Source organism: Ranitomeya variabilis, chromosome 5 (assembly GCF_051348905.1).
Source record: "Ranitomeya variabilis isolate aRanVar5 chromosome 5, aRanVar5.hap1, whole genome shotgun sequence".
Classification (NCBI taxonomy): domain Eukaryota; kingdom Metazoa; phylum Chordata; class Amphibia; order Anura; family Dendrobatidae; genus Ranitomeya; species Ranitomeya variabilis.
The window spans coordinates 675,008,958-675,021,565 of NC_135236.1; the positions used below are offsets into that span (position 1 = coordinate 675,008,958).

Consider the following 12,608-nt stretch of genomic DNA (forward strand, 5'->3'; position numbering starts at 1 on the left):
ACCCTAAAGGTCCTAAAGGGATGCCAAGTGTCCTAAAGGTCAGCAAAGGGTCCTAAAGGGGAGCAAAGGATCCTAAAGGGGAGCAAAGGGTCCTAAAGGGGAGCAATGGGTCCTAAAGGGGAGCAAAGGATCCTAAAGGGGAGCAAAGGACCCCAAAGGGGAGCAAAGGGTCCTAAAGGGGAGCAATGAGTCCTAAAGGAGAGCAATGAGTCCTAAAGGGGTGCAAAGGATCCTAAAGGGGAGCAAAGGATTCTAAAGGGGAGCAAAGGATTCTAAAGGGGAGCAAAGGATCCTAAAGGGGAGCAATGAGTCCTAAAGGAGAGTAATGGGTCCTAAAGTGGAGATAAAGGTCCTAAAAAGGTGCCAAGGGTCCTAGAGGGGCACAAAGGTTCCTAAAGGGGAGATAAATGTCCTAAAAAGGCACCAAGAGTCCTAAAGAGGCACAAAGGGTCCTAAAAGGGTACCAAGAGTCGTAAAGGGGTACCAAGGGTTCTAAAGGGGTGACAAGCGTCTTAAAGAGGTGTCAAGGGTCCTAAAGGGGAGCACATTTATTTAAAGGGGCATCTAGGGTCCTAAAGGGGTATCAAGAGTTCAAAAACTGAGCAAAGGGTCCTAAAGGGGCAACAAGGATCCTAAAGAGGCGCCAAGGGTCCTAAAGGGGAGCATAGAGTCCTAAAGGTGCACCAAGGGTCATAAAGAAGAGTAAAGGGACCTAAAGGGGGGCTAAGGGTCATAAAGGGTCAACAAGGGTTCTAAAAGGGTGATAAGGATCCTAAAGGGGCATCAAGGGTTCTGAATGGGCAAAAAAAGTCCAAAGGGTAATAAGGGTCCTTAAAAGGCAATGATGGTACTAAAGGGGTGCTGCTGTGACTTTGGAGCCAATCTGTTTACCACTGAGGTGTACAGGTGATATATTATCCAGCTCTGGGAAGCTGATCTATGAGGAGCCGTTTGCACTGGCCCTTTAAATCCGCAGGCGCATTCATTCCTACCATATGTGACCTCCATGTGGCAAGGAGACGCTGATAAGAGGCAGCATTGGCTTTGCTTAAAAAAACGCAATGATAAGACGTTTATCAAACAACTCACAGCTGCGGATGGCTCTTCACTACTCGAGACAGCTCAAATTGCCGGGGAGTTCAGATCCTTTTATGAAAATCTCTATAATCTGAGTACGCCGGACGTCATTCAAGACCCAATAGTAGCTGTTGAAAAAATAAATGAGTTCCTGACCCCTTTAAAACATCCCAAAATATCTTTGGAGGAACATTTCTTTGCTAACGTCTCCTGTTACCCCTAAAGAAATGTTAGACACTCTTTCAGCTATTCCTAACGGTAAAGCCCCAGGCCCAGACGGTCTCCCTATTATATATTCCAAAAAATTCATAAAATCTCTATTACCCCACTTGGTTACCCTGTTTAATTCTTATCTCCAAGGTCAAGCTCTTCCTAAACGATCTTTAGAAGCCTTCATTACAGTTCTCCCGAAAGAAGGAAAGGATCCTAACCGCAGCTCAACACCGATACCAAATTGTGGGCTAAAATTCTAGCGGGAAGACTACGTAACATTCTACCTAGATTAATTGTTCTCAAGATATTTTATCACTTTGGCCTTGTTTCCAACTTCAAAATCAACACAGCAAAATCTGAAGCCTTAAATACCACCCTACCGAATTCCCAAATAAATGCCCTCCGCACTCAGACCCCTTTCTCTTAGGCTACGAGCTCCATAAAGTATTTGGGGATATCAATAACTAGAGACCCTAATAGCCTCTTCCATACTAATTACCCTCCACTAATAAAAAAAGGTTGAGGCTTTGATGAAAACCTATAATTTACCTACATTGCCTTGGTTGGGACGCATCAATGTGTTCAAAGCCTACATAATGGCAGTAAGGCCGGCGTCACACATGCGAGTTTTACGGACGTAAGAGCGCAGAAACTACGTCCGTAAAACTCGCATTACATACGGCACAATTATTCTCAATGGGGCTGCTCCTATCAGCCGTATATTACGGTTCAGTATTATACGGCTTTCTACAGCTGTACAAAATCCCAGCATGCTGCATTTGTCAGCGTATTGCGCAAAAAAAATCGCCAATGAAAGTCTATGGGGGCGAGAAAAATACGGATTCCACACGGACCAGCAGTGTGACCTGCGAGAAATACGCAGCGGTGTTAGTGAAAAGCCGGTAATTCAATTGCCGGCTTTTCATTTCTCCTGCACAAACCCGACAGGATATGAGACATGATTACATACAGTAAACCATCTCATATCCCCTTTTTTTTTGCATATTCCACACTACTAATGTTAGTAGTGTGTATGTGCAAAATTTCAGCGCTGTAGCTGCTAAAATAAAGGGTTAAATGGTGGAAAAAATTGGCGTGGGCTCCAAAAGCCAGTGACTGACGGCAGATATAAATAGCCAGGAGAGGGTCCATGGTTATTGGCCCCCCCGTGGCTACAAACATCTGCCCCCAGCCACCCCAGAAAAGGCACATCTGGAAGATGCGCCTATTCTGGCACTTGGCCACTCTCTTCCCACTCCCTGTAGCGGTGGGATATGGGGTAATGAAGGGTTAATGCCACCTTGCTATTGTAAGGTGACATTAAGCCAGATTAATAATGGAGAGGCGTCAATTATGTCACCTATCCATTATTAATCCAATTGTATGAAAGGGTTAAAAAACACACACACATGATTTAAAAGTATTTTAATGAAATAAACACAGCGGTTGTTTTAATAATTTATTGCTCTCTCAATCCATTTGCTGACCCTCGCTTGGCAAAATAATAAACACACAAGATACATACCTTCTGGTGAATCGTCACGTCCCACGAGGTAATCCATCTAAAGGGGTTAAAATAATTTACAAGCAGGAGCCCTGCTAATGCAGCGGTGTGCTCGTGCCTGTAATTCCCCGGCGAATGAATGAAATGTAGGTCATTGACGGTGATGCATCGCGGTGATGCGCCCCCTGGTGGATGTCCTCATATGACCTGGAGCGTGGGAAAAAGTTCCCAGGCTGCCGTTCATGAGAACATCCACCAGAGGGCGCATCACCGCGACTGAATGTAAGTACAGATCCAGCTTTCCTTTCAGCACCCGGGGGATTACAGGCACGAGCGAGTGGTTTATCGCAGCTCCTGCCTGTAATATTAGTTAACCCCTTCAGATGGATTACCTCGTGGGACCTGATCTGACATCAGAAGGTATGTATCTTGTGCGTTTATTATGTTGCCAAGCGAGGGTGTTCCTGATGGATTGAGAGAGCAATAAATTATTACAACAACCGCTGTGTTTATTTCATTAAAATACTTTTTAATAATGTGTGTGTGTGTTTTTTAACCCTTTCATACAATTGGATTAATAATGGATAGGTGTCATAATTGACGCCTCTCCATTATTAATCTGGCTTAATGTCACCTTACAATAGCAAGGTGGCATTAACCCTTCATTACCCCATATCCCACCGCTACAGGGAGTGGGAAGAGAGTGGCCAAGTGCCAGAATAGGCGCATCTTCCAGATGTGCCTTTTCTGGGGTGGCTGGGGGCAGATGTTTGTAGCCAGGGGGGCAAATAACCATGGACCCTCTCTAGGCTATTAATATCTGCCCTCAGTCACTGGCTTTACCATTCTGGCAGAGAAAATTGCGCGGGAGCCCACGCCAATTTTTTCCGCCATTTAACCCTTTATTTTAGCAGCTATAGCGCCCAAATTTTGCATACACACACTACTAACATTAGTAGTGTGGAATATGCAAAAAAAAATGGGGATATGAGATGGTTTACTGTATGTAATCATGTCTCATATCCTGTCGGGTTTGGGAAGGAGAAATGAAAAGCCGGCAATTGAATTACCGGCTTTTCACAGATATCACGCTGTAGTAAATATAAATACAGAATATATATATATATATATACTGTATATATGTTTTCCCGAACATTTGAGCACATAAATCCATTAGATGTCGGTTTTGCAAGCCTGCGAGAAAATATCGCAGTACGGATGCCATACGGATTACATACGGAGGATGCCATGCGCAAAATACGCTGATACACCCTGACTACGGATCACTATTTTGAGAACATTTCTCCGTATTACGGCCGTAAAATACGGACCGTATTGTCTTACGCCAAGTGTGACGCCGGCCTAATATTGTATACTATGAACATGGTTCCTATACAGCTACCTCTGGCCTTTTTTGGAACCTTAAAGTCAACTATAATGAAGTTTATTTGGAAATCAAAACCGGCTAGGTTACCCTATAAATTACTTTCTTACCCTATCTCCTCTGGCGGATGGGGAGTCCCCGACCCTCTCCTTAATTATGAAGCTATACACCTCTGTAGATGGCTGAAAGTGGTGTCTTGTTATGAGAATGGACAATGTTGACCTGGCTCTCTTGGGCCCTGGCGGTTTGCCTTTCCTTTGGTCTAGAGCTAGACCATCGGCTACTTTTGGGTTGGATGAGGTGACCCTGACGACCTTGCAAACTAAAAGGTTATTAATCAATGATCTTCCGCTAGACACCTTCACTTCCACGTTGATGCCTGTCTGTTCTATACCATTCTTGATTGATCCAAATTTTCGGGACCTATACAATTTATGGTCTAGTCTACCCAAAGAAACTTTGAATAGTCTCTACAACAACAAAATACTCCAGCGTGGGGTAAGGCCTTCAAACGCGCTAGTCCAACCAAGGAACTTCCTTCAAATGCAACACATTCGACTAACCACCTCACAATTTAAACAAAAGTATGCGACCAGTTCCAATTGGTCTTGGCTAGATATCTTGACCAAATTCCCACTCCTCTTGACCAAAATTCCCACTCCTCTTGACCAAAATTCCCACTCCTCTTGACCAAAATTCCCACTCCTCTTGACCCAAATTCCCACTCCTCTTGACCCAAATTCCCACTCCTCTTGACCAAATTCCCACTCCTCTTGACAAAATTCCCACTCCTCTTGACCAAATTCCCACTCCTCTTGACCAAATTCCCACTCCTCTTGACCAAAATTCCCACTCCTCTCGACCAAATTCCTACTCCTCTTGACCAAAATTCCCACTCCTCTTGACCAAAATTCCCACTCCTCTTGACCCAAATTCCCACTCCTCTTGACCAAATTCCCACTCCTCTTGACCAAATTCCCACTCCTCTTGACCAAATTCCCACTCCTCTTGACCAAATTCCCACTCCTCTTGACCAAATTCCCACTCCTCTTGACCAAATTCCCACTCCTCTTGACCAAATTCCCACTCCTCTTGACCAAATTCCCACTCCTCTTGACCAAATTCCCACTCCTCTTGACCAAATTCCCACTCCTCTTGACCAAATTCCCACTCCTCTTGACCAAATTCCCAACTCCTCTTGACCAAATTCCCAACTCCTCTTGACCAAATTCCCACTCCTCTCAACCAAATTCCCACTCCTCTCGACCAAATTCCCACTCCTCTCGACCAAATTCCCACTCCTCTCGACCAAATTCCCACTCCTCTTGACCAAATTCCCACTCCTCTCGACCAAATTCCCACTCCTCTCGACCAAATTCCTACTCCTCTTGACCAAATTCCCACTCCTCTTGACCAAATTCCCACTCCCACGACTTAAAATTATATCTCGTATTTACTCTCATCTTATTGCCCCATCCTTACACCCTCATTTATATATTATGGGGAACTGGAACTCAATATGTCTTTCTCAGAGGATCAAAATTTCCAAAATGCTGTCTTGTGCTCGAGGCTTTTCCAGGTGCCTCCTCCTTCAGGAAAACTCTTCTAAAATATTAACTAGATGGCATATGACCCCAGCAAAAAAACTCTTCCAGGTGGGACTCGCGGACTCTGATATTTGCTGGAGATGTCGTAATTCGTTAGGTCATCATGCACATATATTCTGGGATTGCCCCCAAAATAAGAAACTTCTGGGAGGGTATTGGTTCCACTTTTTTGTCTCTCATGCCCTTGCCCTTCCTGCACTGCTTTGCTTGAAAGTTACTCCTACAATCTAACATATGTAATCTTGATAATATGTACCTATGCCAATCGTTACTTCATGTTATTACATGACAAGCACAATGGCAACGCCCACTTGTCACCTTGATTCATTCATTTCCAGCAAGAACAATAGAGGGTTTGTAGGTTCCTGGGCAGATGATGGGACATGGCAGCCCGGGGACTGACCTGTAACTTCTTCAGTAGCGCAGCTTCCGTGTTGTTCCCTTGTTTCGCCTGTTTCGCCTTCCAGAATTGCTTCTGCGCGGAGTATCTGTTCATGGGACAGACCTTAAAGAGACAATCTGCGAAGGAGACACAAGTCCAGGTTAATACCGAGCGCCGTCCTGCGCGTGTGAACAAAGGCTTGCGGTGCACTACATGGTGGCACGGTCCTCCGTTTTAAAAACTGGTAACTTCGAAACCTTGAACCCCCCAAAAATGAGACTTTACAAACTTTCTTAAACAAAAGTACAAAGTTGTCGAGAAAGTCAAAGTCATCGCCCCCTCCCCCACCACTAGTCGGCGACTAACGGAAGGACATTGTGTTATTTGTTGTCCTCGCGGCTCCCCGGTATCTAATCTGCGTCTGCAGCTGCTGTTTTCCCAGATCACATCAAAGGGCTGCAGAGATGTGAGAGCAGCGGCGACGTGGAACGCAGCGGAACAGTTGCCGACGGGGACGGAAAGGAAGAATCCGAAAAACGACGGCTAAACTGACCGACGGATTTTTCTAAAGCGGTTTCGCCTAGGAAAACATTGTCACGTGTACATACCCTTAGTTCTTTAAGGAGCGGCTGCGTGCACATGGGAGTAACTTTGCTGAGGTTTTTGGAGCTGAAACGAAGCGAAACCTTAGAGGATTTGGTAGAGTATCAGCTCTTAAAGAAACCCTCTAAGAATCCTTCTTAAAAACCTAGGAGTTTATGTTTCGCAATCTGTGCAAAAAACAAAAAGCTCTAGTGTGTACAAAGACTTAGGGGTTCAGGGGGCGTTTTTGATAGAATCTGCTCCAAAAATCCACCCGAAAAACGGCTTCAAATATGTTTTAAAGAATCTTTATATTCAAACGCTCCCACGGATCACACGGAGCCATTTTTCCTTCCAAATGGAAAGAGGAGCAGCCCTGTTTTTCTGATTTTGGACAATCCCTTTAATTGGGACCGAAAAAGTGCCTTAACCTGGAGATTTGCTGACAGGAGCCTGTGTACACTAACTCCAGTAACCTTGCAGCCTTCAGATGTCCTTGTGCCGCCGCCGCCCGGGGTAATTAGTTGTTATTATCCAGAGACCAAAAGCCAAACAGAGCGTTGGCGGCGTCTCACGTGTCTGTGCGGGTAACGGCTCGGCGCAGGCAGGAACCTTCCGTCCTGTTGGAAGGACAATTACCGGCTTGTTTCACTGCCGTGCAAAACACTTGGCTCACACAGGTGCACGGGCGCCGTCATCCCCCCGAAATTTTTTTTTTGCCCCCTGTAGTTATTTGGGGTTCTGCTTTTCTGGCCAATTTTTAACAGATTTCAAACGACCCCTTTAAATTTTTCGAAAACACAATTTTACATACCTCCTATGAAAAATGGAAGCCCCCCCCTCCATAACCTATCAGGGGTCTTCCATCTGGACCCGACGCGCCATTACAACCCATTGATTTCAATGTGTTTTGTTGCTGTAATGCCGCGTTTCGCCAGCGGAGGTGCTGTAGGGAAACGGGAGCCGTTGCTTCCAATTTCTATAGGAGATCACAGCCGATTGAGGGGCCGTTAAAGTGTAAAGGTCCCTTTAAATAGTCGAAGGATTTCAAATAAGTCGATCACAGGGTGGGAAATAACTGTTCTGTTTCTCTGCAGTGCCTCCGATGGAGGAATGGGGTATTACACTGAAAAAATCAAGAGCCAGTCTATGAAATGGATGGACGTGCCGGGTCCTTTACAGAGGACTCGGGGGTCTCGGATATCAGAAGGTCCGGGTCTGGGAGAACTACTGGGACAATGAATGGTTAATAATTCGTAATACTGAATAAACTCCAGCCGCGGTCGTATCTGCGAGGGATCGAGATAAAAGATATTTCCAGTAAATATAAAATTCGGGTTCTGCCGCCGCTCACTATCACGCGTTCTATGTTTCCTTAAAGGGATCAGCGGCTCCGGCATTACATACACATAGCTATTTCATAAATGGCTTCTACTTTATTTTTTATCCCCCATGCTTTACACTGCAGGCATCACAGAAAACTGTTTTTTTTTAATACTTTCGCCCTTGGCTCATCCTACTCCTTTCTAATCCTGAGCGACAGGAATTAGGGATCTATTTACCGAACCCGTCAGATCTATTTACTCGTCCAAAGCCGACGGAGAAGAACAATGTCAACAGCGCACACAATGGATTCCCAGCGACTGTGACCCCGCATCCGAAAGTGACACGCGGGCGAGAGGAAAGCGCACACAAAGGATTAAGAAAAGGAAGGCCGCACATAAAAGTCTGGAGGACGAAACCAACGCGGGCCGGAGACTCGAGTTACCTGCAGAGAAGATAAAAAAAAAAAAAAACTACATATAAAGTCTACACGCCCCTGTAAAATGTCATGTAGAAGAATCATTTCCGTGTGTCCAAATCCAGTGAGAAACCAACAAATCATTTCGGGTGGAAAGAGGAGAGAAAAAAAAAGTAAAATAATGTAGTTGCATAAATATTCACACCCTTAAACTAGTTTTTTGGGGTCACAGAACATCTATAATTGGCGATCCACATACGTCATCTCCTGTGTACGGCGCCCTCTTCAGGTCACCCACATATTGTCCACTTGAATTCAGGTCTGGGCCTGATATTTTTGAGAAGCTTTTTTTTTTCACTGTAATTTGGAGGTAGTTTAAGCTGAAATTCTTCTTCATATTTCGCTTTTTAGCCTAAAGGATTTGTTGGAAAATATAATAAATATATAAAAAATATAAGGATTTGGAAATTTTCATAATTCTCTCCACCTTGAAAAAAAAAACAACATTCCCACAGTGAGGCATGATGGTTTGGGCTGAAAAACATCCCTGAACCATAATACTGCTCCCACCATGCCTCACTGTGGGGATGGTGATCTTTAGGTGATGCGCAATGTTGACTTTGCACCTATTGGAATTATTGCCAAAAAGATCATCACATTCCTCACATGCTTTTGGCAGACGTGAGGGAGGTTTTGGCAAAACATAGCCCGACATGGATGTTTTCTTTATAATAAAAAGGTTTCTTTCTTCACGTCACACACCATACATATGAAGAATATGGGGGATTGTTGTCACACGCAGAACACAACCAGGAATTATCAGATTTTTTTTTGTTCCCGTCTCCTGACTGATAACTTTCCACAATGAGGACCTTTTGCTGTGTTGTCAGCTGTTTACAGACCTGAAAATGTCAGGAAAATCCTCCTACAGCAGCAAAACTGAGGTTAATCAGAATCCCGGTAAATGACTACTATGCAACGTGAGAGTAAATGGGATTGGCTAATTCTCAACACAGCCGCATTCCAAATTGTAAGAGGGTGTTCATACTTATGCAACCTCATTATTATAAACTTGTTATTTTTAATTCCTCCACGTAATTAAGATTTCAATTTATTTCTCAATGAATTTGTACAAATTATGGGCGAAATGAAAAGCTGAGAATACGTCAGAAAGGAGATTTTCTTGGTAGCATTTTTCTGCATGGCAAAAACCTGTCATTTTAACAAGGGTATGTAAACTTTATATTCCTTGTATATTCTGTATTATACCCCAGAGCTGCACTCACTATTCTGCTGGTGCAGTCACTGTGTACATACATTACATTACTGATCCTGAGTTATATCCTGTATTATACCCCAGAGCTGCACTCACTATTCTGCTGGTGCAGTCACTGTGAACATACATTACATTACTGATCCTGAGTTACCTCCTGTATTATACCCCAGAGCTGCACTCACTATTCTGCTGGTGCAGTCACTGTGTACATACATTACATTATTGATCCTGAGTTGCATCCTGTATTATACCCCAGAGCTGCACTCACTATTCTGCTGGTGCAGTCACTGTGTACATACATTACATTACTGATCCTGAGTTACATCCTGTATTATACCCCAGAGCTGCACTCACTATTCTGCTGGTGCAGTCACTGTGTACATACATTACTGATCCTGAGTTACATCCTGTATTATACTCCAGAGCTGCACTCACTATTCTGCTGGTGCAGTCACTGTGTACATACATTACATTACTGATCCTGAGTTACACCCTGAATTATACCCCAGAGCTGCACTCACTATTCTGCTGGTGCAGTCACTGTGTACATACATTACATTACTGATCCTGAGTTACATCCTGTATTATACCCCAGAGCTGCACTCACTATTCTGCTGGTGCAGTCACTGTGTACATACATTACATTACTGATCCTGAGTTACATCCTGTATTATACCCCAGAGCTGCACTCACTATTCTGCTGGGGCAGTCACTGTGTACATACATTACAGATCCTGAGTTACATCCTGTATTATACCCCAGAGCTGCACTCACTATTCTGCTGGTGCAGTCACTGTGTACATACATTACATTACTGATCCTGAGTTACATCCTGTATTATACCCCAGAGCTGCACTCACTATTCTGCTGGTGCAGTCACTGTGTACATACATTACATTACTGATCCTGAGTTACATCCTGTATTATACCCCAGAGCTGCACTCACTATTCTGCTGGGGCAGTCACTGTGTACATACATTACAGATCCTGAGTTACATCCTGTATTATACCCCAGAGCTGCACTCACTATTCTGCTGGTGCAGTCACTGTGTACATACATTACATTACTGATCCTGAGTTACCTCCTGTCTTATACCCCAGAGCTGCACTCACTATTCTGCTGGTGCAGTCACTGTGTACATACATTACATTACTGATCCTGAGTTACATCCTGTATTATACCCCAGAGCTGCACTCACTATTCTGCTGGTGCAGTCACTGTGTACATACATTACATTACTGATCCTGAGTTACCTCCTGTATTATACCCCAGAGCTGCACTCACTATTCTGCTGGTGCAGTCACTGTGTACATACATTACATTACTGATCCTGAGTTACCTCCTGTATTATACCCCAGAGCTGCACTCACTATTCTGCTGGTGCAGTCACTGTGTACATATATTACATTACTGATCCTGAGTTACATCCTGTATTATACTCCAGAGCTGCACTCACTATTCTGCTGGTGCAGTCACTGAGTACATACATTACATTACTGATCCTGAGTTACCTCCTGTATTATACCCCGGAGCTGCACTCACTATTCTGCTTGTGCAGTCGCTGTGTACATACATTACATTACTGATCCTGTATTATACCCCAGAGCTGCACTCACTATTCTGCTGGTGCAGTCACTGTGTACATACATTACATTACTGATCCTGAGTTACCTCCTGTATTATACCCCGGAGCTGCACTCACTATTCTGCTTGTGCAGTCGCTGTGTACATACATTACATTACTGATCCTGTATTATACCCCAGAGCTGCGCTCACTATTCTGCTTGTGCAGTCACTGTGTACATGCATTACATTACTGATGCTGTTGGTTGCTGTCTCCACGTGGGGGCGCTCCTGACTGTTGCTCATGGAGCCGGTTGTGTCAGGTTGTACATCCACATGCAGGAACTCGCTTGTCAACAATTATCCACAATTTAGTGGAACAGAAGGAATGATTCCAAGAGAAGCGATGGTGACAGATGAGGATTATATATTGTGTCCGGGGCGTGAAAGGTTTAGGGTTCAAACAGCTACTGACCATGTAAAATCTAAAAAAAAAATGGTGCACTGCCCCTTTAAGAAATGTATTTTTGTTATTCTAGATGACCACAATACTCAGGTTATTTCCCCGAGACTATAAAGCCCAAAACAAAAAACTAAGTACACCCCTACCATGTAAGACAGATGTGCTGAGAGTCACAGCTCAAACCTGATAAATGAGGAGTCAGTCACCCGTAACATGGAGAAATGAATGACAGCAGCGAACAAACATGGAAACCGTTCATTTACAAACATTCTCGTCTCCATGACGATCAAACAATGGTCAAATACCGCATAGCGTTACCAGCTCTCCTGCTGAAGAATGCAAGATCTCCAGAGATCCGAGCAATCCCGTAACTGCATCACATGTACAAAAGTCAGCAATCCATATTATCATCAATAGGGGGCAGTATTATAGTAGTTATATTCTTGTACATAGGAGCAGTATTATAGTAGTTATATTCTTGTACATAGGAGCAGTATTATAGTAGTTATATTCTTGTACATAGGAGCAGTATTATAGTAGTTATATTCTTGTACATAGGAGGCAGTATTATAGTAGTTATAGTCTTGTACATAGGAGCAGTATTATAGTAGTTATATTCTTGTACATAGGGGCAGTATTATAGTAGTTATATTCTTGTACATAGGGGCAGTATTATAGTAGTTATATTCTTGTACATAGGGGGCAGTATTATAGTAGTTATATTCTTGTACATAGGAGCAGTATTATAGTAGTTATATTCTTGTACATAGGAGCAGTATTATAGTAGTTATATTCTTGTACATAGGAGGCAGTAT

At 43.7% G+C, this 12,608-nt stretch overlaps 1 protein-coding gene across 1 annotated transcript in view; it reads right to left on the bottom strand.

The window, feature by feature from the left end:
* The window catches only part of ITPR2 (inositol 1,4,5-trisphosphate receptor type 2), a 260,824-nt gene that overhangs the window by 209,153 nt on the left and 39,063 nt on the right, over positions 1 to 12,608 (bottom strand). Inside the window, exon 3 of the mRNA XM_077266872.1 lies at positions 6,189 to 6,304. Within this exon, the coding sequence (XP_077122987.1) occupies positions 6,189 to 6,304 (116 nt within the window). The remainder of the gene's footprint in view (positions 1 to 6,188; positions 6,305 to 12,608) is intronic.